The sequence below is a fragment of the Nerophis lumbriciformis genome, linkage group LG07 (assembly GCF_033978685.3).
Source record: "Nerophis lumbriciformis linkage group LG07, RoL_Nlum_v2.1, whole genome shotgun sequence".
In the NCBI taxonomy this organism is placed as follows: Eukaryota; Metazoa; Chordata; class Actinopteri; order Syngnathiformes; family Syngnathidae; genus Nerophis; species Nerophis lumbriciformis.
Window position 1 is genome coordinate 10,341,565 of NC_084554.2, and position 25,314 is coordinate 10,366,878.

At 43.7% G+C, this 25,314-nt stretch overlaps 1 protein-coding gene across 4 annotated transcripts in view; it reads right to left on the minus strand.

Annotated features, from left to right (window-relative positions):
* The window catches only part of LOC133609843 (matrix metalloproteinase-16-like), a 303,619-nt gene that overhangs the window by 49,497 nt on the left and 228,808 nt on the right, over positions 1-25,314 (minus strand). For all 4 annotated transcript variants that reach the window (XM_061965852.1, XM_061965851.2, XM_061965850.2 and 1 more), the window contains 2 exons: positions 20,743-20,960; positions 2,864-3,002 (listed from right to left, as the gene is read on the minus strand). In XM_061965852.1, the coding sequence (XP_061821836.1) occupies positions 2,864-3,002; positions 20,743-20,960 (357 nt within the window). The remainder of the gene's footprint in view (positions 1-2,863; positions 3,003-20,742; positions 20,961-25,314) is intronic.

Below are 25,314 nucleotides of genomic sequence, written 5' to 3' on the forward strand. Positions count from 1 at the left end.
TTCACCAAGTCAAGTATTTCATATATATATATATATATATATATATATATATATATATATATATATATATATATATATATATATATGTATCCCCCCGCGACCCCGAAGGGAATAAGCTGTAGAAAATGGATGGAGATATATATATATATATATATATATATATATATAAAAGAAATACTTGACTTTCAGTGAATTCTAGCTATAAATATATATTTTATTATATATATATATATATATATATATAAAAATAAAAGAAATACTTGAATTTCAGTGTTCATTTATTTACACATATACACACACATAACACTCATCTACTCATTGTTGAGTTAAGGGTTGAATTGTCCATCCTTGTTCTATTCTCTGTCACTATTTTTCTAACCATGCTGAACACCCTCTCTGATGATGCATTGCTGTGTGGCACGCACAAAAGTGCTTTCATCAAATGCACTAGATGGCAGTATCGTCCTGTTTAAGAGTGTCACAACATTGCTGTTTACGGCAGACGAACTGCTTTACGGTAGACGAAAACGTGACTGCTGTTGTTGTGTGTTGTTGCCGCGCTGGGAGGACGTTAATGAAACTGCCTAACAATAAACCCACATAAGAAACCAAGAACTCGCCCTCGATCATTCTACAGTTATAATGATTGGGCAGGCACGTTGTTTATATTGTGGGAAAGCGGACTCAGGTCCGCATGGAGCTGGAGGGGGCGTGGCTTCCAGCTCTGCCTGAATTTCGGGAGAAGGAGAAGCGCTGAATTCCGGGAGTCTCCCGGAAAATCCGGGAGGGTTGGCAAGTATGATCTACACCTGACATCCACTGTAATGATACCAAGCACAGGAGCGTATCTAGTCGATACTACTATGATTACATTTAAAAAAAACAACTTCATATTATGTTTATAAACTCAGGAAACACGTCCCTGGACACATGAGGACTTTGAATATGACCAATGTATGATCCTGTAACGACTTGGTATCGGATCGATGCCAAAATTTGTGGTATCATCCAAAACTAATGTAAAGTATCCAAACAACAGAAGAATAAGTGATTATTACATTTGAACAGAAGTGTAGATAGAACATGTTGAAAGAGAAAGTAAGCAGATATTAACAGTAAATGAACAAGTAGATTAATAATTCATTTTCTACAGCTTGTCCTTCATAATTTTGACAAAATAATAGGTGTATAAATGACACAATATGTTACTGCATACGTCAGCAGACTAATTCTGAGTCTTTGCTTGTTTACTTACTACTAAAAGACAAATCGTCTAGTATGTTCACTATTTTATTTAAGGACAAAATTGCAATAATAAACATATGTTTAATGTACCCTAAGATTTGTTGTTAAAATAAAACCAATAAGGATTTTTTTTTGTGATCCCCTTTATTTAGAAAAGTATGGAAAAGTATCAAAATAAATGTTGGTATCGGGACAACCCTACTATGTGCACATGGACACATTTAATCGTAATAAAAATGCTTTATGTAAACACGCCATTCCGAATATTCTGACCCGATCACACAACGCTCGGATCCAAATTTAATTCCGATCGACACAGGTGGTTTATGCTGATAGTCATTCGGATTTCAGCACATGAAAACCCATCTTCCGAAATTCGGTTTGAAATGATCCTTACTTCGCATGTCTTTGACGTATACTTTGGTGGTGGAGGGAGACTAAATTTAATATTCTCGGAATGTCTCCCCCCATTCAACATGTACAGACGTAGCGTTTTGTTCACGACCGTACAGCTATGCTAAGTGCTGACTGCTGGCCTCGGGGACGTACGCAGAAAGTCGTATCATGAAGACGCCGACCCATACATATCGCGACATGGCACAGAACAGCTCCATTTCAAAAAGAGAGGTAAAACAAAAGTAGTGAACAGAAGAAAACGTTTGATAAATACCGCGACAATGTCGGACAAGCATAAATGCACAAAGCCATGTTTGTTGACAGTGGAAGTCGCTGCATTTTCAGCACCTGCAGTGAGCAAAATCGTCCAAAAGATGGCGCCACAACACAAACAATAATACACCTTTCCTATTACGGTATATGGTGCGCATGTCAAAGTGAAGTATTCCGATTTAAGGTGTGATGTTAAAGTTAAAGTTAAAGTACCAATGATTGTCACACACACACTAGGTGTGGCGAGATTATTCTCTGCATTTGACCCATCACCCTTGATCACCCCCTGGGAGGTGAGAGGAGCAGTGGGCAGCAGCGGTGGCCGCGCCCGGGAATCATTTTGGTGATTTAACCCCCAATTCCAACCCTTGATGCTGAGTGCCAAGCAGGGAGGTAATGGGTCCCATTTTTATAGTCTTTGGTATGACTCGGCCGGGGTTTGAACTCACAACCTACCGATCTCAGGGCGGACACTCTAACCACTAGGCCACTGAGTAGGTTGAACAGATGTATGAAAATAAGATCTTTTTTTTTCCAGGATTCATGTACACAGGAACATTCTAATCCAATTTATGAGCAGAATACACGTGGCCACTGTCATCCTCCCCCATGTATCAGCCTGCCGCGGCGTTGGAGCACATTTTGAATTTATACGCCGCAATTATATTAATTCCGCCATAGCTAAACCCAGTATCAACATTATTAAAAGTCAAAGCTGGAGGATTACGGTGGATTTTGCAACCAAGTGAGCAAAAGATTGGCTTTAATCTTCCAAAGATTTACAATGAAATAAGAGGAAGGGAGTTCCCTTCCTGATAACATCGTGTAGAGCCAAGAAATATAAAATAAAAATAGCACACAGGTCAAGCAGTAAATGATCGGTAAGTAAAACTGGTGTTCAAACCGTAAAGCAGACGCGTAATATTGCCAGTGAAGGAACTGGTTTTACCTTTGAAGAAAACAAACTTCCCTTCGCTGTTCTCGTACACGGCGTCAATCTTGGGTGGCAGACCCCTCCAGAACACGCTGATGAGCATGGGGTACCCGGGCATCACAGCGTTATCTCGGACTCGCCAAAACCAGTGGTCCTGAAAGACAAAAAAGAGGGATTGAAAGAAAGCCCGTTGCAGCAGAGATATTCAACTACCGTATTTTTCGGACTATTAGGCGCACTCAAAATCAAAATTGCACCTTATAACCCGGTGCGCCTAGTATACGGAATAATTCTGGTATGCTTACCGACCTCGAAGCAATTTTGTTTGGTACATGGTGTAATGATAAGTGTAACCAGTAGATGGTAGTCAAACATAAGGAATATGACTCAAGTAAACAACACAAGCATTTTATATATGTTCCATTGAAAATATAGAACATTACACACGGCGCTCTAAAATCTATCAATGTCAAGACCTGGACTACGGCGGGGTTTGTTTTCCCGAGATGCAAGAGGATTGGACCGGACGTGGCGGGAAGGTAAGGACACGATTTATTTTTACACTAACAAAAGAACAAACAAAAGGCGCGCACAAGGCGGAGAACAAACTTGGCTATGAAAAGTAAAACTAGCACTTGGGCAAAAAACTATGGACATGAGACAAAACACTTACTGTGGCGTGGCATGAAGAGAGCAGAGGTAACAGAGGTATCCGAGGTAATGTCGCCAGGCCGACTGCCTGGCAACTGCAAGCATAAATAGTCGTGTTTTTGTTTGTGAAAATTAGAGATGTCCGATAATATGGGACTGCTGATATTATCGGCCAAGAAATGCTTTAAAATGTAATATCGGAAATGATCGGTATATGTTTCAAAAAGTAAAATGTATGACTTTTTAAAAACACCACTGTGTACACGGACGTAGGGAGAAGTACAGAGCGCCAATAAACCTTGAAGGCACTGCCTTTACGTGCCGGCCCAGTCACATAATATCTACGGCTTTTCACACACACACACAAGTGAATGCAAGACATACTTGGTCAACAGCCATACAGGTCACACTGAGGGTGGCCGTATAAACAACTTTAACACTGTTACAAATATGCGCCACACTGTGAACCCACACCAAACAAGAATAACAAACACATTTTGGGAGAACATCCCGACACAACATAAACACAACAGAACAAATACCCAGAACCCCTTGCAGCACTAACTCTTCCGGGACGCTACAATATACACCCCCCGCTACCCTCTAAAAACCCCGCCCCCCCAACCCCGCCCACCTCAACCTCCTCATGCTCTCTCAGGGAGAGCATGTCCCAAATTCCAAGCTGCTGTTTTGAGGCATGTTAAAAAAAAAAAATGCACTCTGTGACTTCAATAATAAATATGGCAGTGCCATGTTGGCATTTTTTTCCCATAACTTGAGTTGATTTATTTTGGAAAACCTTGTTACATTGTTTAATGCATCCAGCGGGGCATCACAACAAAATTAGGCATAATAATGTGTTCATTCCACCACTGTATATATCGGGATCGGTAATTAAGAGTTGGACAATATCGGAATATCGGATATCGGCAAAAAAGCCATTATCGGATATCTCTAGTGAAAATAAATTATGATAATTTGGAATCTAGAAATATCTCTTCTTAAGGAATTTAGTGAGTCATAGACCTCCTCAGGACGACTCTGCTATCTTTATTCTTATTTTTTTCAACCTTTTTGACACAGAAAATAAGCAGATATTAACAGTAAATGAACGAGTGGATTAATAATACCTTTTTTAAGCTTGTCCCTCGTAATGTTGACAAAATAATAGGTGTATAAATGACACAATATGTTACTGCATATGTCAGCAGACTAATTAGGAGCCTTTGTTTGTTTACTTACTACTAAAAGACAAGTTGTCTAGTATGTTCAATATTTTATTTAAGGACTTAATTGTTCTTCGATTGCAATAAGAAACATATGTTTAATGTATCCTAAGATTTTTTGTTAGAATAAAGCCAATAATGCCATTTTTTGTGGTCCCCTTTATTCAGAAAAAGTACCGAAATACATTTTGGTACCGGTACCAAAATTTTGGTATCAAGACAACTCTAGTTTCTACACAACAACTCAGTTATGGTAACACGAGTGAGCAGTAGAGAATATGGAGTGATTTTTTTAGTTCAGAACATATTTTGCGTTATTCATTAATGATATATTCATTGCTACCTTATGTTGTATATTTTTATTTTATAAGACTTCAAGTTTATTATTCCTGTTTGACCTTCTCTCCTGTTGTTACCAAACAGCATCGTCTTAGTTTTACTGTGATTTAAAGGCCTACTGAAACCCACTACTACCGACCACGCAGTCTGATAGCTTATATATCAATGATGAAATCTTAACATTGCAACACATGCCAATACGGCCGGGTTAGCTTACTAAAGTGCGATTTTAAATTTTGCGCGAAATATCCTGCTGAAAACGTCTCGGTATGATGACGCCTGCGCGTGACGTCACGGATTGTAGAGGACATTTTGGGACAGCATGGTGGCCAGCTATTAAGTCGTCTGTTTTCATCGCAAAATTCCACAGTATTCTGGACATCTGTGTTGGTGAATCTTTTGCAATTTGTTCAATGAACAATGGAGACAGCAAAGAAGAAAGCTGTAGGTGGGAAGCGGTGTATTGCGGCAGGTGTTGTGCTGGATAACGCACCCCCGCTGTAGAATGCACCCCCTGACTGGATAACACAGCCGGTGTTTCATTGTTTACATTCCCGGAAGATGACAGTCAAGATTTACCATTGGCCTGTGGAGAACTGGGACAACAGAGACTCTTACCAGGAGGACTTTGAGTTGGATGCGCAGACGCGGTACCGTGAGTATGTATGCAGCTGCGGCTTCCAAACATTTGATCGCTTGCCTGTACGTGCGTGCCGCTATGTGCATGTCACTTTGGGAACTTTGGGGAAATATATGTGCTGTATGAATTTTGGGGAGGTGAACGGTACTTTGGGCTGTGGGATTGAGTGTGTTGTGCAGGTGTTTGAGTTGTATTGGCGGGTTATATGGACGGGAGGGGGGAGGTGTTTGTTATGCGGGATTAATTTGTGGCATATTAAATATAAGCCTGGTTGTGTTGTGGCTAATAGAGTCTTGTGTTTATTTACTGTTTTAGTCATTCCCAGCTGAATATCAGGTCCCACCCGCCTCTCACAGCTACCTTCCCACTGCCCTCTAGTCCTTCACTCTCACTTTCCTCATCCACGAATCGTTCATCCTCGCTCAAATTAATGGGGAAATCGTCGCTTTCTCGGTCCGAATCGCTCTCGCTGCTGGTGGCCATGATTGTAAACAATGTGCAGATGTGAGCTCCACAACCTGTGACGTCACGCTACTCGTCTGCTACTTCCGGTACAGGCAAGGCTTTTTTATCAGCGACCAAAAGTTGCGAACTTCATCGTCGATGTTCTCTACTAAATCCTTTCAGCAAAAATATGTCAATATCGCGAAATGATCAAGTATGACACATAGAATGGACCTGCTATCCCCTTTTAAATAAGAAAATCGCATTTCAGTAGGCCTTTAAAGATAGCCTGTGTTTGTCTACAATGCAACTATGTATAAACATTGATCATTAAAAACATACTGTCATTTACACCAAGCTGAATAAAATAATATGCGATACAGATCGACAATTTTTATTTTTTTTCCCGTTCTACATCAAAGCCCACTTAGGATACGCGCCAAGCATTCTCTGGTTTCCTGGAAAGCACAGCTGTTCACTGCAGGCAGAAGTTGAAGAGCACACAGGGAAAAGCATCAAGTAATAGGGCGAGACACAGCCAACGCTGGGAGACTCTGAGGAATCTCACATTTCCTTTGCGAGTGCAAGGTGTGTCTTTTTGGTGAGCGATGCAACTTGACGCCGCAGTCAAACCCAGCTGTGAAATCCATTTGGACTCAGGGAAGTGATCCCACCCTTTGGCAACGGCAGCCTCAGCATCACATCTTTTGCCCTGTTTCCCACACGTACCATATTTCCCGGACCATAGGGCGCACCGGATTATAAGGCGCACTGCCGATGAATGGTTTATTTTCAATCTTTTTTAATATAAAAGGCGCACCAGATTATAGGGCGCATTAAAGCAGTGTTTTTCAACCACTGTGATTGTGGTTGAAATTGTGTCGATTCACCTATTTGGGTTAAAAATATTTTTTGCAAACCATCCATCCATCCATCTTCTTCCGCTTATCCGAGGTCGGGTCGCGGGGGCAGCAGCCTAAGCAGGGAAGCCCAGACTTCCCTCTCCCCAGCCACTTTGTCCAGCTCCTCCCGGGGGATCCCGAGGCGTTCCCAGGCCAGCCGGGAGACATAGTCTTCCCAACGTGTCCTGGGTTTTCCCCGTGGCCTCCTACCAGTCGGACGTGCCCTAAACACCTCCCGAGGGAGGCGATCAGGTGGCATCCTGACCAGATGCCCGAACCACCTCATCTGGCTCCTCTCGATGTGGAGGAGCAGCGGCTTTACTTTGATCTCCTCCCGGATGACAGAGCTTCTCACCCTATCTCTAAGGGAGAGCCCTGCCACCCGGCGGAGGAAACTCATTTCGGCCGCTTGTACCCGTGATCTTGTCCTTTCGATCATAACCCAAAGCTCATGACCATAGGTGAGGATGGGAACGTAGATCGACCGGTAAATTGAGAGCTTTGCCTTCCGGCTCAGCTCCTTCTTCACCACAACGGATCAATACAGCGTCCGCATTACTGAAGACGCCGCACCGATCCGCCTGTCGATCTCACGATCCACTCTTCCCTCACTCGTGAACAAGACTCCGAGGTACTTGAACTCCTCCACTTGGGGCAGGGTCTCCTCCCCAACCCGGAGATGGCACTCCACCCTTTTCCGGGCGAGAACCATGGACTCGGATCTGGAGGTGCTGATTCTCATCCCAGTCGCTTCACACTCGGCTGCGAACCAATCCAGCGAGAGCTGAAGATCCTGGCCAGATGAAGCCATCAGGACCACATCATCTGCAAAAAGCAGAGACCTAATCCTGCAGCCACCAAACCGGATCCCCTCAACGCCTTGACTGCGCCTAGAAATTCTGTCCATAAAAGTTATGAACAGAATGGGTGACAAAAGGCAGCCTTGGCGGAGTCCAACCCTCACTGGAAACGTGTCCGACTTACTGCCGGCAATGCGGACCAAGCTCTGACACTGATCATACAGGGAGCGGACCGCCACAATCAGACAGTCCGATACCCCATACTCTCTGAGCACTCCCCACAGGACTTCCCGAGGGACACAGTCGAATGCCTTCTCCAAGTCCACAAAGCACATGTAGACTGGTTGGGCAAACTCCCATGCACCCTCAAGGACCCTGCCGAGAGTATAGAGCTGGTCCACAGTTCCACGACCAGGACGAAAACCACACTGTTCCTCCTGAATCCGAGGTTCGACTATCCGGCGTTTTTGCAAACCAGTAATTATAATACGCAAATAATGTGCCTTTGTTGAGTGTCTGTGCTGTCTGGAGCTCGGCAGAGAAACCGTGTAATACTCTTCCTTATCAGTGGGTGGCAGCAGGTAGTTAATTGCTTTGTCGTGATCACAATATGCAGAGACAGCGGGAGGCAGTGTGCAGGTAAAAAGGTGTCTAACACTTAAACCAAATATAAACAGGAGGCGAGTGCCGCTAAGAAAAGGCATTGAAGCTTAGGGAAGGCTATGCAGAACGAAACTAAAACTGCTACAAAGTAAACAAAAACAGAATGCTGGACGACAGCAAAGACTTACAGCATGTGGAGCAGCAGACGGCGTCCACAAAGTACATCCGAACATGACATGACAATCAACATTGTCTACACAAAGAAGGATGAAAACAACTGAAATAGTTTTGATTGCTAAAACAAAGTAGATGCGGGGAATAGCGCTCAGGGAAGAAATGAGTCAGGGTGTGATGTGACAGGTGGTGACAGTACACCTACTTTGAGACAAGAGCTATATTGATGCATGCTTGGTTATGGTTTAAAGTCATATCCAACAATTGCCAGAACAACTTTTTACTGTCTGCTGAGTTAATTTTGTTTATGTTTTCTGCTGGTGGTGTGCTTTTTTTGAATGAAAAAAATGTACCTTGGCTCAAAAAGGGTAGAAAAACACTGCATAAAAGGAGTCATATTATTGTTTTTCGGTCTACATAACATGTAATGGTAGTTTTTTGGTCAAAATGTTGCATAGATGATGTTTTACAGATCATCTTCAAGCCGCTTTCTGACAGTCGCTTCAGGATGCGCCGTTTTGTGGGCGGGTCTTATTTACGTGGCTCACCTTCCACAGCGTCTTCTCCCCGTCATCTTTGTTGTAGCGGTGTAGTGTGCAAGGACGGGAGTGGAAGAAGTGTCAAAAGATGGAGCTAACTGTTTTAATGACATTCAGACTTTACTTCAATCACATGACATCACATGGACAAAGATAAGACCTTCTGGAGAAAAGTTCTGTGGTCAGATGAAACAAAAATTGATCCGTTTGGCCACAATACCCAGCAATATGTTTGGAGGAGAAAAAGTGAGGCCTTTAATCCCAGGAACACCATCCCTACCGTCAAGCATGGTGGTGGTAGTATTATGCTCTGGGCCTGTTTTGCTGCCAATGGAACTGGTGCTTTAAATAGGACAATGAAAAAGGAGGATTACCTCCAAATTCTTCAGGACAACCTAAAATCATCAGCCCGGAGGTTGGGTCTTGGGCGCAGTTGGGTGTTCCAACAGGACAATGACCACAAACACACGTCAAAAGTGGTAAAGGAATGGCTAAATCAGGCTAGAATTAAGGTTTTAGAATGGCCTTGCCAAATGTGGACAATGCTGAAGAAACAAGTCCATGTCAGAAAAGCAACACATTTTGCTGAACTGCACCAATTTTGTCAAGAGGAGTGGTCAAAAATTCAAGCAGAAGCTTGTGGATGGCTACCAAAAGCGCCTTATTGCAGTGAAACTTGCCAAGGGACATGTAAGCAAATATTAACATTGCTGTATGTATACTTTTGACCCAGCACATTTGCTCACATTTTCAGTAGACCCAAAGTAAATTCATAAAAGAAGCAAACTTCATGAAAGTTTTTTGTGACCAACAAGTATGTGCTCCTATCACTCTATCACAAAAAAATAAGAGTTGTAGAAATTATTGGAAACTCAAGACAGTCATGACATTATGTTCTTTACAAGTGTATGTCAACTTTTGACCACGACTGTATATATACATACATATTATATATACATACATATATATATATATATATATACATATATATATATAAGGTAGGGTGTGTGTATGGGGCAGCGATGTTGGGTTTAGGCTGGGATAGGGAGTCCGTTAGGAGTGTACGGGGGCCCAGAATTTGGTGCAGAATTTGGAGTACCTTGTTCAGAGGTTCAGTGCTCTTTGTTTTTTGGGTATCATCTTAACAAACTACACTCCACTACAACCACCTCACGCAAGGTACGGACAACTGTAACAGAAGGGTAACCACATACCTGTAGAACTTGCACCTGGCTCGCTGACAACAAGCTATCCATACACTTGGGTAAAACGGAATCCATCCTATTTGGGTCTCACATCAACCTTAAGAAAGTCAATGACTTCACTATAAAAGTTGGTGACATTGTTATCACCAGGAAGGATGAGGTCACCTACCTAGGTTCCATTCTAGAGGCTAATCTTTCCTGTGATAAAATGGCAATCAAAAAGGTCAACCAATGAACGAGATTTCTCTATAGAATCTCCTCTCTGGTCAACAAAAGCACCATGAAGATTCTAGCGGGAACTCTCGTTCAACCCTTTTTCGATTATGCATGCACCTCCTGGTACCCTAGCACCTCCAAAACCCTCAAATCTAGACTCCAAACATCCCAGAACAAGCTAGTCAGATCACTTCTAGACCTCCACCCCAGATCACACCTCACTCCTACCCACTTCTCCAAAGTGGGCTGGCTCAGGGTGGAGGACAGAGTAAAACAACTTGCACTGAGCCTAGTCTATAAAATCCGCTACACCTCCCTGATACCGAAGTACATGTCAAACTACTTCCTTAACGTAAATGACCGCCATAACCACAACACCAGGGGGAGCTCCACTAACCACGTTAAACCCAGATTCTGATCTAACAAAGGTCTTAACTCATTCTCTTTCTATGCCACATCAATATGGAATGCACTCCCAACCGGTGTAAAAGAAAGGGCATCTCTATCCTCCTTCAAAACTGCAATAAAAGTACACCTCCAGGCAACTTTAACCCTAAACTAACACCCTCCCCGGACTGTTAATAATCAAATGTAAACAATCAAATGTAGATACTTTTTCTTATGCTTTCTGAGCTCTCTCTCTCTATGTCCACTACTTGCTGTCCATATCCTACCAAGTCAGTCCTACACTGTTCCAATGTCCAATTCTCTGTTCTCAATTGTTGATGACTGAAGTGATGATAACAACCAAACCTGTAAATAATGTATAATTCAATGTATATACTCTGATGATTATCTTGTGTGGTGACTGTATTATGATGATAGTATATATCTGTATCATGAATCAATTTAAGTGGACCCCGACTTAAACAAGTTGAAAAACTTATTCGGGTGTTACCATTTAGTGGTCAATTGCATGGAATATGTACTTCACTGTGCAATCTACTAATAAAAGTTTCAATCAATCAATACCAAAAACAGGATGCATACACAAAAAGAAACCCCAATCACTACACTATATTTAGCCAATAACCAGACCTCTCTGAGTACTCTTAGATCCACTGAAACACGGTTCTGGTCACATATTAAGGACACAATGAGATTTTGAGTGTCAAAGGGTGCACAGAGAGAAGAGAAGAGGTACACAACCATCATCCCATCATTCGGTTTTCTCAGGCATCAGCTAATTTAACAAAACCTCTCTGCTGCTAATCCAATTGTTTCTCTCTGGGACTCGGCACTCCTCCTGGACACTTCTCTGCTTTCTTTGCTTTTAACCTTCCACGTCTCTCCGTCTAACCTTCCCCGCTCTTTTGCCTCCCTTGCTTCGGACCGACGGTCTCCAAAGATTGCAAAGCGTTCCACATTTTCTCCGGCGTAAGGAAACGTCAAGTACAGCAATGGAAAACAGATTTAACTCTGAAATCTGACCTTTTCTGAATGTTCTTGACTTAATACAAGAGGAAAAAGTGCTTCCCCCACCCTAACATCCCATACTCCTACTCAGAGGAGAAAACTCAGTCAGGCAGCCTGTACTTATGACACATTGCAGCAGGAAGGGAATATATAATCAGCACAAGTTGAAGCAGGGTCAGAACTAAATCAATAGATTCTCTGAAGGAGCAAAAATCTGGCAATGGAAAGTCAACAAGTCACATTTGACTGAACTGTCAACTGTGAACCTTGCTGAGGTTAATATTGATAACATTATAAAAACATGCTGTTCAGTGCTGCAAATTCACCACATTAATAAACTATGTTTCTTACAAGTACCGTATTTTTCGGACTATAAGGCGCACCTAAAATCCTTTCATTTTCTCAAAAATCGACAGTCCGCCTTATAACCCGGTGCACCTAATGTACGGCATTATTCTGGTCGTGCTTACCGACGTCGAAGCAATTTTATTTGGTACATGTTGTAATGATAAGTGTGACTAGTAGATGGCAGTCAAACATAAGAGATACATGTAGGATGCACTATGATGGCTATTTGACTCAAGTAAACAACACCAACATGTTATATGTTCCATTGAAAATATAGAACATTACACACGGCGCTCAAAATTCAGTCAAAATGTTTTAGTAAACTTTGGTAAGCTATGAAGCCGCACCGCTTGATGGATTGTACTGTGCTTCAACATAGGAGTATTATTATGGTGTGTGTATAAGGTAAGACATATTATCTGGCATTTTGTTTCACAATATTATGCAAAATAAACTTTTCTTACCTTCTGGTAGCTGCTGATCTGTTATTTGGTATCTGCATAAATCCTGAAAAATTACGCGAGTCCGTCTTTATAGTCTGTGCTGACAAAGTGGAAATAAGCTTCTTATTGTTCTCTATCTTCTTGTTATGGGACATTCATCCTCTGCTTTTGCCATTTCTAATATAAAGTAGTGTAAAGTTCTTACTTATATCTGTCAGTAAACTCACTATGAAAGCACTAAAACATACCGGTGTAGTGAGTTTACTTTATTCACCCAAATAACTTTAGTTACTATGGTACTTGTAAGAAACTATGTTTCTTACAAGTACCGTATTTTTCGGACTATAAGGCGCACTTAAAATCCTTTCATTTTCTCAAAAATCGACAGTCCGCCTTATAACCCTGTGCGCCTAATATACGGCATGATTCTGGTTGTGCTTACCGACCTCGAAGCAATTTTATTTGGTACGTGGTGTAATGATAAGTGTGACCAGTAGATGGCAGTCACACATAAGAGATATGTGTAAACTGAAAAATGACGCCATTAAACAACACCAAAACTTTATATGTTCCATTGAAAATATAGAACATTACACACGACACTCAAAAATCTGTCAAAATGTTTTTAGTACGACTTTGGTAAGCTATGAAGCTGCACCGCTTGATGGATTGTCGAAGCATTAAACATACGAGTATTACTATGGTGTGTGTATAAGGTAAGACATATTATCTGGCTTTTTTTTTTTGCAATATTATACAAACCAACTTTTTTTACCTTCTGGTACCTGCTGATGTGTATTTGGGATCTGCATTAGACCTGAAAATGTGCGCGAATCCGCCTTTGTCGTCCGTGTCGACACCGTAGTCGATAAGCTTCTTCTTTTTCTCTATCTTCTTGTTATGTGACATTCATCCTACACTGTTGCCATTTCTAATATAAAGTAGTGTAAAGTTCTTACTTATATCTGTCAGTAAGCTCGCCTTGAAAGCACTAAAACATACTGGTGTAGTGAGTTTACATTATTCACCCAAGGAACTTTAGTTATTAGAGAGTTCCGGTCGGACGGTTTTTCACGAAACACATTTCCGGCGTTGATGTTGTTTCTGGATAAGGAGATGCTGCTCCGTTATTGATTGAAGTAAAGTCTGAAGTACGGACCGTATTTTTCGGACTGTAAAGTTAGACTCGGCACTCACTCTTACTAACATAAGTGTTTCCCTTACATTTGTTTAGTTGTGGCAGCCTGCCACTGATAAATTTGGACCGCAATAGAGATTTGTTAAGGATGCTCCATGCGTATGTGCCTTTATGCAGAGACTCTTATTTTGAAATATGTTATTTTTAAAGAGTGACTTCCAACCCTCTAGTGTTCCTTACGATGCGATCGGCCTCGTTCTGTCAGTGTGTGCACAGGTGTGCAAGGACCGGCCTCGAAGACAGCGACAGGTGAGTGGATGGCCCAGGTGGGCCTTATTACCTGTCGCCTTCATTAGCAGCAGCCGGTACGAGACACGAGGGTGGAGTTGGAGTTGGGAGCTGGAGAGACATCGAGAGCGACACGCCCAACAGAGACTGATGAAAAGCAATTCCAGACTGTTGTGTTTAAATAAAAAAGACTGTATACAAACTTGTCTACCGGGCTCACGGGGGATCTTTCGGACTCAGGAGAACCCTCACGGCAAAGAGACCTTTTTACAAAGTGTTTCCCTTACATTTGTTTAGTTGTGGCAGCCTGCTACTGATAAATTTGGACCGCAATAGAGATTTGTTAAGGATGCTCCATGCGTATGTGCCTTTATGCAGAGACTCTTACAAACCCCGTTTCCATATGAGTTGGGAAATTGTGTTGGATGTAAATATAAACGGAATACAATGATTTGCAAATCCTTTTCAACCCATATTCAATTGAATATGCTACAAAGACAACATATTTGATGTTCAAACTGATCTTTTTGCAAATAATCACTAACTTTAGAATTTGATGCCAGCAACACGTGACAAAGAAGTTGGGAAAGGTGGCAATAAATACTGATAAAGCTGAATAATGGTCATCAAACACTTATTTGGAACATCCCACAGGTGTGCAGGCTAATTGGGAACAGGTGGGTGCCATGATTGGGTATAAAAACAGCTTCCCAAAAAATGTTCAGTCTTTCACAAGAAAGGATGGGGCGAGGTACACCCCTTTGTCCACAACTGTGTGAGCAAATAGTCAAACAGTTTAAGAACAACGTTTCTCAAAGTGCAATTGCAAGAAATTTAGGGATTTCAACATCTACGGTCCATAATATCATCAAAAGGTTCAGAGAATCTGGAGAAATCACTCCATGTAAGCAGCATGGCCAGAAACCAACATTGAATGACCGTGACCTTCGATCCCTCAGACGGCACTGTATCAAAAACCGACATCAATCTCTAAAGGATATCACCACTTGGGCTCAGGAACACTTCAGAAAACCACTGTCACTAAATACATTTGGTCGCTACATCTGTAAGTGCAAGTTAAAGCTCTACTATGCAAAGCGAAAGCCATTTATCAACAACACCCAGAAATGCAGCCGGCTTCTCTGGGCCCGAGATCATCTAAGATGGACTCATGCAAAGTGGAAAAGTGTTCTGTGGTCTGACGAGTCCACATTTCAAATTGTTTTTGGAAATATTCGACATCGTGTCATCCGGACCAAAGGGGAAGTGAACCATCCAGACTGTTATTGACGCAAAGTTGAGTTGAAAAGCCAGCATCTGTGATGGTATGGGGGTGCATTAGTGCCCAAGGCATGGGTAACTTACACATCTGTGAAGGCACCATTAATGCTGAAAGGTACATACAGGTTTTGGAGCAACATATGCTGCCATCTAAGCGCCGTCTTTTTCATGGACACCCCTGCTTATTTCAGCAAGACAATACCAAGCCACATTCAGCACGTGTTACAACAGCGTTGGCTTTGTAAAAACAAATTGTGCGGGTACTTTCCTGGCCCGCCTGCAGTCCAGACCTGTCTCCCATCGAAAATGTGTGGTGCATTATGAAGCGTAAAATACGACAGCGGAGACCCTGGACTGTTGAACGACTGAAGCTCTACATAAAACAAGAATGGGAAAGAATTCCACTTTCAAAGCTTCAACAATTAGTTTCCTCAATTCCCAATAGTTTACTGAGTGTTGTTAAAAGAAAAGGTGATGTAACACAGTGGTGAACATGCCCTTTCCCAACTACTTTGGCACGTGTTGCAGCCATGAAATTCTAAGTTAATGATTATTTGCAAAAAATAAAAAATAAAGTTTATGAGTTTGAACATCAAATATCTTGTCTTTGTAGTGCATTCAATTGAATATGGGTTGAAAAGGATTTGCAAATAATTGTATTCTGCTTATATTTGCATTTAACACAATTTCCCAACTCATATGGAAACGGGGTTTGTATTTTGAAATATGTTACTTTTAAAGAGTGACTTCCAACCCTTTAGTGTTTCCTACGACGCGATCGGCCGTCATTGCTGATATCAGTTTTCTCGCACTTTAAGAGTGTTTAGGAGTGTAAGAGTGTTTACTTTACTATGCACCCATGACCAACTCTGCTATTTAGACAATTACGACATCAGTGGCCTAGTGGTTAGAGTGTCCGCCCTGAGATCGGTAGGTTGTGGGTTCAAACCCCGGCCGAGTCATACCAAAGACTATAAAAATGGGACCCATTACCTCCCTGCTTGGCACTCAACATCAAGGGTTGGAATTGGGGGTTAAATCACCAAAAATGATTCCCGGGCGCGGCCACCGCTGCTGCCCACTGCTCCCCTCACCTCCCAGGGGGTGATCAAGGGTGATGGGTCAAATGCAGAGAATAATTTCGCCACACTTAGTGTGTGTGTGACAATCATTGGTACTTTAATTTTTTAACTTATCTGTCCGAGAGGGACAAGCCGTAGAAAATGGATGAACGTCAGCTTCAGAGTTTTGCAAAGTACTGTACACTCTCACAAACACAAACAAGCAGGCACTTTTTATAGGGATCCACACTTTTCTTCTGAAAAATGGTGGCTTAAAAAAACTCACCATTAAAGTACAATTTGTAAATAGAGCAATGTTACATCATACCCACATGTGCCTTCAGCTTTTTCTCATCCCTCCTTTTGTGTTTCTTACAAAACCAACAGAGCCGTGAAGTTCCGTGGTCTTCATCACCCAATCGGAGCTGTCACAAGAAGATACCCTCAGTCGTTAAAGCCACGATGCTGGTTTAAAGTCAGACTTATTAGCTTGGGCCATAAAAAAGAGCGGGTAAGAAAAGAGACTCCCGAGCTAACTAATTACAACTATTTATAACCATCCAAAATGCCGACACACTGGGATAAAGCACTCTGTGTGGAGAACACAGGGCTGCTTTGTGCGTGGCCCCAAGGTTTGTCTCTTGTTACTTACAGCGCGGGGCTGTGCTCCCGTGCTCGGCAGCTTAGACCGAGGACAAAGATGCATTAAGGCGACTCGCGTGGTTTTTTTTCCTCTTGTGCTCGAGGGGAGAAGCAGAGAGAAAATGCAACTTTTGTGCGGCGACAGTTCTTTTGACCAAATGATCCATTTTGTCCAAAGTGCTATGTCGATTGGGCCAGGGTGACCTTAAAGGCCTACTGAAACCCACTACTACCGACCACGCAGTCTGATAGTTTATATATCAATGATGAAATCTTAACATTGCAACACATGCCAATACGGCCGGGTTAGCTTACTAAAGTGCAATTTTAATATTCGCGCGAAATATCCTGCTGAAAACGTCTCGGTATGATGACGTCAGCGCGTGACGTCGCGGATTGTGGAGGACATTTTGGGACAGCATGGTGGCCAGCTATTAAGTCGTCTGTTTTCATCGCAAAATTCCACAGTATTCTGGACATCTGTGTTGGTGAACCTTTTGCAATTTGTTCAATGAACAATGGAGACAGCAAAGAAGAAAGCTGTAGGTGGGAAGCGGTGTATTGCGGCCGACTGCAGCAACACAAACACAGCCGGTGTTTCATTGTTTACATTCCCGAAAGATGACAGTCAATCTTTACCATTGGCCTGTGGAGAACTGGGACAACAGAGACTCTTACCAGGAGGACTTTGAGTTGGATACGCAGACACGGTACGCATCCAAACATTTGATCGCTTGCCCGTACGTGCGTGCCGCTATGTGCATGTCACGTAAATAATTCAATGTACCTTATGTACGGACTATAAGTCGCAGTTTTTTTTCATAGTTTGGCCGGGCTCCAGTAAGACTTATATATGTTTTTTTCCTTTTTTATTATGCATTTTCGGCTAATTATACTCCGAAAAATACGGTATACACCCTGATGATTATCTTGTGTGATGACTGTATTATGATGATAGTATATATGATAGTATATATCTGTATCATGAATCAATTTAAGTGGACCCCCGACTTAAACAAGTTGTAATACTTATTCGGGTGTTACCATTTAGTGGTCAATTGTACGGAATATGTACTTCACTGTGCAACCTACTAATAAAAGTCTCAAAAAGTCTCACGTAAGTAACTTTGGGGAAATATATGTGCTGTATGAACTTTGGGGAGGTGAACGGTACTTTGGGCTGTGGGATTGAGTGTGTTGTGCAGGTGTTTGAGTTGTATTGGCGGGTTATATGGACGGGAGGGGGAGGTGTTTGTTATGCGGGATTAATTTGTGGCATATTAAATATAAGCCTGGTTGTGTTGTGGCTAATAGAGTATATATATGTCTTGTGTTTATTTACTGTTTTAGTCATTCCCAGCTGAATATCAGGTCCCACCCGCCTCTCACAGCTACCTTCCCACTGCCCTCTAGTCCTTCACTCTCACTTTCCTCATCCACAAATCTTTCATCCTCGCTCAAATTAATGGGGAAATCGTCTCGCAGCTCGCGAGATGCAAACGGACTACTCCGGACAGGACGTGCAGGTAGGAACATGATTTATTTGTAGAACTCAAACAAGTACCAAAAACTGAAAACAAACTTCGCACTCGAAGCAAACGCTAACACTTAGGCAAAAAGACAAGGAATACTCAAGTAACTTTAGCATAAGCAAACAAAGAAGCCAGGCCGACTGACCGGCAAAGGCAGGCTTAAATAATGCCTCTGATTAGTGCTCGGGAACAGGTGAGCATCCCGAACACCAATCAGAGGCAGGCGAAAATAATAAGCAACCATGGTAACTAAAACAAACTCAAGGGTGCACAAAACAGGAACTGAGGGAGTCCAAAACTAACCGAAAATATGTATCTTTAACTTATTTTCTATTATCTACCGTAGTTTTCGGAGTATAAGGCGCACTTAAAAGCCTTTCATTTTCTCAAAACTCGACAGTGCGCCTTATAACGTAGTGTAGGACATAACTCTGGTTGTGCTTACCGACCTTGAAGCAATTTTATAATGATAAGTGTGACCAGTAGATGGCAGTCATACATAAGAGATACGTGTAGACTGCAATATGATGGCAGTAAACTGGTATTTTATTTTATTTAATTGTATTTTTTGTCATAAAGAAATACAATCATGTGTGCTTACGGACTGTATCCCTGCAGACTGATCTATATTGATATATAATGTATACATTGTGTTTTTTATGTTGATTTAATTGAAAAAAATACAAAATACAAAAAAAAAAATATATATATATATATATATATATATATATATATATATATATATATATATATATATATATATATATATATATATATATATGTTTTTTTTACATTTCTTGTGCGGCCCGGTACCAATCGGTCCACGGACCGGTACCGGTTGGTTGGGGACCTCTGATGTAGACCCCAAGGAAGTCTTTTACATTTAGAAAAAAATCATAATAATATGACTCCTTTAATGCACCCTATAATCCAGTGCACCTTTTGTATGAAAATAGACCTGAATAGGTGCGCCCTATGGTCCGAAAAATAGGGTATTTTTCTATTATCTGTTTTTTTTCCTATAATTGATGTATTTGACCACATCTTCATCTTTCCATCAGCTTTCTTCTTTCCTTTTCTTTCGAAACCTCATAAGCCATCTGTCTTGCTACACATGTTCTACTCTTTTATCGGCCGATTTTTGTGAAAAAGTATGTGATGGCCATTGCCGATTGACGCCTTTTAATGCAGATAAAAAAACGCCGACCCCGTCTGGCTGACACTATTTATTTTTAGACCTCCGGCTGACAGGCTATCAGCTAATAATCAATTCCATTAAGGAAAATAAACTGCATTTTTTTTAGTATCTAAAGGGGTTATATCAAGATTGCTTACTACACTTAAAGGGGAACTGCAATTTTTGGAAATTTTGATCGTTCCAAATCATTATGAAAGACATGAGGACGGATGGATTTTTTTTAATGCATCCAAAATATTAAATACATGTAAATATAAGTCCTCTTACAGCAAAGCCAATGCGAGCTTCACTATTTCGCTCATAAAATCCAACAATACTCAATTTAAATGTTGTTACTTAAATATTAACCAAGTATTAGTGATATTGTTATTATAAGCGCTAACGCAGACAAACTGTTTATATCACTGTGGTGATCACTTCCTGTGTCCCTATGTTTACATCCTCAAATGGTTTGCTGTTTCCTCGCTTCCTTGCTCCTTGCAAGTTTTTTCTAAATCATAAATGATGCATCTCACCTGGACAGAAGAAGTCTGAGTAGGTATTCCGACAAGTTGGTGCACTTTGACAGCCATTTAGGACCCAAAATTGGCCAGATTGACATGAAAAGAAGCTTGGTTCCCACTCGCCTCGTTTCCTTGTAAGGATTATGAGACATTTTTGATCTAAAAGGGAATATATGAACATCCTCGCAGTCGGCATCCTAATGACAGCAAACATTGTACAGTAAGTGATGTTTTATTATGTTTGTTGGCTCTCATGAAGTCTGCAGTGAGTAATAATCATTGATATCTTTTCTATATTTGCTTACCTTAAAGACAAACATCTCTCTCCTTAGTATGGCCAAGGTGTTGAAGCTTCCGTCGCAGATGTTGGGTTTGGCATTTGGGTGGGAGGGTCTGTCCCCGGGCGGCAGCCTTGGAGGTCTGGTCTGTCTGTCTGGTTTGCGTGGGTCCGATGGCGGGTGGGAGCGAGCAGGGGGCACCGTTGGTAAAGGCCTGGTGGGCTGTTGGATCTTATCAGGAGGTCCTAGGATGAAAATAGGGGTAAGATAAGTCATATCAGAAAAATTGTTAAATATTCTGTCACGACATACATATATACATACCGTATTTTCCGCACTATAAGGCGCACCTAAAAACCACAAATGTTCTCAAAAGCTAACAGTGCGCCTTATAACCCGGTGCGCTTTATTACGATTCATTTTCATAAAGTTTCGATCTCGCAACTTCGGTAAACAGCCGCCATCTTTTTTCCCGGTAGAACAGGAAGCGCTTCTTCTTCTACGCAAGCAACCGCCAAGGAAAGCACCCGCCCCCATAGAACAGGAAGCGCTTCTTCTTCTACCCGCCCCCGGAAGAAGAAGAAAAAACGCGCGGATATCACCGTACGTTTCATTTCCTGTTTACATCTGTAAAGACCACAAAATGGCTCCTACTAAGCGATCCGGTTCATAAAAAGACGCAATCTCTCCATCCGCACACGGATTACTACCGTATTTCACAGCAACTGATATTCCTGTGAACCGCACTGTGGAACGGGAGCACGTACGGTGAATATTCGCACCACAGGGAATGAGAAGTCATCCTTCACTGTGGTTCTAGCTTGCCATGCTAACTTCCACCCATGGTGATATTCAAAAGCAAGACCTTGCCAAAAGAGACCTTTCCAGCCGGCGTCATCATAAAAGCTAACTCGAAGGGATGGATGGATGAAGAAAAGATGAGCGAGTGGTTAAGGGAAGTTTACGCGAAGAGGCCGGGTGGCTTTTTTCACACAGCTCCGAAGGCGAACACACCTTCACTAAGACGGGCAGACAGCGCCGGACGACATACGCCAAAATTTGCCAGTGGATCGTAAATGCCTGGGCAGATATTTCGGTCACAACTGTGGTCCGAGCTTTCCGGAAGGCAGGATTCACAGAACAACAGCGACACTGACTCCCGATGACTTCGACGAGACGGAACCGGCCATTTTGGATACCACGCTTGCGCAACTTTTCAATTCGGACACCGAAGACGAAGAATTCGAAGGATTTACGAATGAAGAATAACTTCAGAAGGTGAGCGCTATGTTTATTTTGTGTGTTGTGACATTAACGTTCGAGCAACATTATGTTACTATTGCTCTACACCATTTTGAATTTTACTATGTTTGTGATTGCACATTTGCGTACATTTTGGGACAGAGTTGTTAGAACGCTGGTTTTTGTCACGACTTGGTCCGGGGTGTTTGCTTTTCCAGGATGCAACGGAAAATTGGCACGGGCGAGACGGGAATTAAGGTACATATTTTTATTGAAACACTAGAACTAACTATAAATACAAAAAAAAAGGATCAAACAAAAAGCGCGCACAGTGGCGGAGAATAAACTATGAACACTTAAACAAAAACATTAACTGTGGCTTGATAAACAAAAACTTACTGTGACAAGGGACATGAAGCAGGATCATAGAGGAGTGTGCAGAAGCATGTATGGGGTGCGGTATGGGGTGCGAGGTCGTCAGAAAAACAAACTGAAAAACACTGAACTTAAATACTATGGACATGATTAGTGAAAGCAGGTGCGTGACTCAAAACGTAAAACAGGTGCGTGACGTGACAGGTGAAAACTAATGGTTGCTATGGTGACCAGACAAGGGAGTGAAAAAGCCAGAAACTAAACAAAACATGACTAAGACAAAACATGATTACACAGACATGACAGAACTCCCTCCTTACGGACAGATCCCAGATGTCCAAAAAACTTAAGAGTCATGGGAGGGCGGGAGGGGGACATGGCGGTGGGTCGCCAGCCCAAGTGGCCCCGAATCCATCGAGGCATAGTCATGTGGCGGCGGCGAGTGGAACGCCGCTGCAGCAGGCGAGGTGGGCGACCCGGGACAGGCCACATCCGTGGCCGACTGGGAGGTGGGCGCACTTGGCGTGGCGGGCGACCAGGTAGCGGCCATATCCGTGGCCGACGAGGAGACAGGCGCGTCGTCCACTTGGCAGGCGTGGCAGCTCGGCGTGGCAAGTCAGGCGGCGAAGCTCGGCGTGACGCGTCCAGCGGCGAAGCTCGGCGTGACGCGTCCAGCGGCGAAGCTCGGCGTGAGTCTTGGTCTTGGTGTGGGTCTTGGCATGGCGGGTCTTGGTCTTGGTGTGGGTCTTGGTCTTGGTCTTGGTGTGGGTCTTGGTCTTGGTCTTGGCATGGCGAGTCTTGGTCTTGGCATGGCGAGTCTTGGTCTTGGCATGGCGAGTCTTGGTCTTGGCATGGCGAGTCTTGGTCTTGGCATGGCGAGTCTTGGCGTCGTGAAGCTGCGACTGGCGAGTCTTGGCGTCGTGGAGCTGCGACTGGCGGCACTTGGCGTCGTGGAGCTGCGACTGGCGGCACTTGGCGTCGTGGAGCTGCGACTGGCGGCACTTGGCGTCGTGGAGCTGCGACTGGCGGCACTTGGCGTCGTGGAGCTGCGACTGGCGGCACTTGGCGTCGTGGAGCTGCGACTGGCGGCACTTGGCGTCGTGGAGCTGCGACTGGCGGCACTTGGCGTCGTGGAGCTGCGACTGGCGGCACTTGGCGTCGTGGAGATGCGACTGGCGGCACTTGGCGTCGTGGAGCTGCGACTGGCGGCACTTGGCGTGGAGGGTCTTGGTCTTGGGCTTGGCGTGGAGGGTCTTGGTCTTGGGCTTGGCGTGGAGGGTCTTGGTCTTGGCGTGGAGGGTCTTGGTCTTGGCGTGGAGGGTCTTGGACTTGGCGTGGAGGGTCTTGGTCTTGGACTTGGCGTGGAGGGTCTTGGTCTTGGACTTGGCGTGGAGGGTCTTGGTCTTGGACTTGGCGTGGAGGGTCTTGGTCTTGGACTTGGCGTGGAGGGTCTTGGTCTTGGGCTTGGCGTGGAGGGTCTTGGTCTTGGGCTTGGCGTGGAGGGTCTTGGTCTTGGGCTTGGCGTGGAGGGTCTTGGTCTTGGGCTTGGCGTGGAGGGTCTTGGTCTTGGGCTTGGCGTGGAGGGTCTTGGTCTTGGGCTTGGCGTGGAGGGTCTTGGTCTTGGCGTGGAGGGTCTTGGACTTGGCGTGGAGGGTCTTGGACTTGGCGTGGAGGGTCTTGGACTTGGCGTGGAGGGTCTTGGTCTTGGACTTGGCGTGGAGGGTCTTGGTCTTGGACTTGGCGTGGAGGGTCTTGGTCTTGGACTTGGTGAGCTGGTACCGGAGCTTGGCGTCGTGGAGCTGGTACCGGAGCTTGGCGTCGTGGAGCTGGTACCGGAGCTTGGCGTCGTGGAGCTGGTACCGGAGCTTGGCGTCGTGGAGCTACTGGTGCAGGTGGAGGTGGTCTAGCTGGGGGTTGCGGCTTGGCATGGTAAAAGACTGGTGAGGGCGGTCGTGCTGGAGGCTGTGGCTTGACGGATCGGTAGACTGGTGGTGGCGGCCGTGAGGGAGGCTGTGGCTTGACATGGTGATGCTGAGCCATCCCACCTGAACAATTCCCAGCCCTAGCCCCCCCCTCAAGGGGCGGATACCAGACGCGCTCCCTGCGGTCTGGAACTCTCTGTAGGGGTGGGCGGAGGAGGGCAGAAACTTCCCCATTAAATTGTCCAAATTGTCTTTCTTGTGCCTGGGATTGAGTGGGTGAAAAAAAATTGTTTTGTGTCTTGGGTGTGGCTTGAGTCCTGGGGAGCGGGGAATCAAAAGAAAAAGAATTCAGAAAAAAAAAATCCTGGTCTTTGACGTCATCCGGGCAAAGCCGGGCTGGCTGCTGCTTGCTTCCGCCCGGAGGGGGAGGGGCTTGTGGGAGCGTCGTGTCCCGCTGGCTCGCGGATGTTCTTCCTGACGTCCTTCGTCTTTGGCGGCGCTTCCGTGGCTGAGGTGACGCTGTGTCGTCCTGGGACCAAATTAAGTCTCTATACTCCATGGAGGAGTAGCGCCGCGTTTCCTCCTCCATCGCGCACAGGACCGCCCAAGAAGCCTCGTCAAAAATGTCCAACTCAGGTGCGGAAAAGCGGGTCTGCTGACGACCTACTGTCACGACTTGGTCCGGGGTGTTTGCTTTTCCAGGATGCAACGGAAAATTGGCACGGGCGAGACGGGAATTAAGGTACATATTTTTATTGAAACACTAGAACTAACTATAAATACAAAAAAAAAGGATCAAACAAAAAGCGCGCACAGTGGCGGAGAATAAACTATGAACACTTAAACAAAAACATTAACTGTGGCTTGATAAACAAAAACTTACTGTGACAAGGGACATGAAGCAGGATCATAGAGGAGTGTGCAGAAGCATGTATGGGGTGCGGTATGGGGTGCGAGGTCGTCAGAAAAACAAACTGAAAAACACTGAACTTAAATACTATGGACATGATTAGTGAAAGCAGGTGCGTGACTCAAAACGTAAAACAGGTGCGTGACGTGA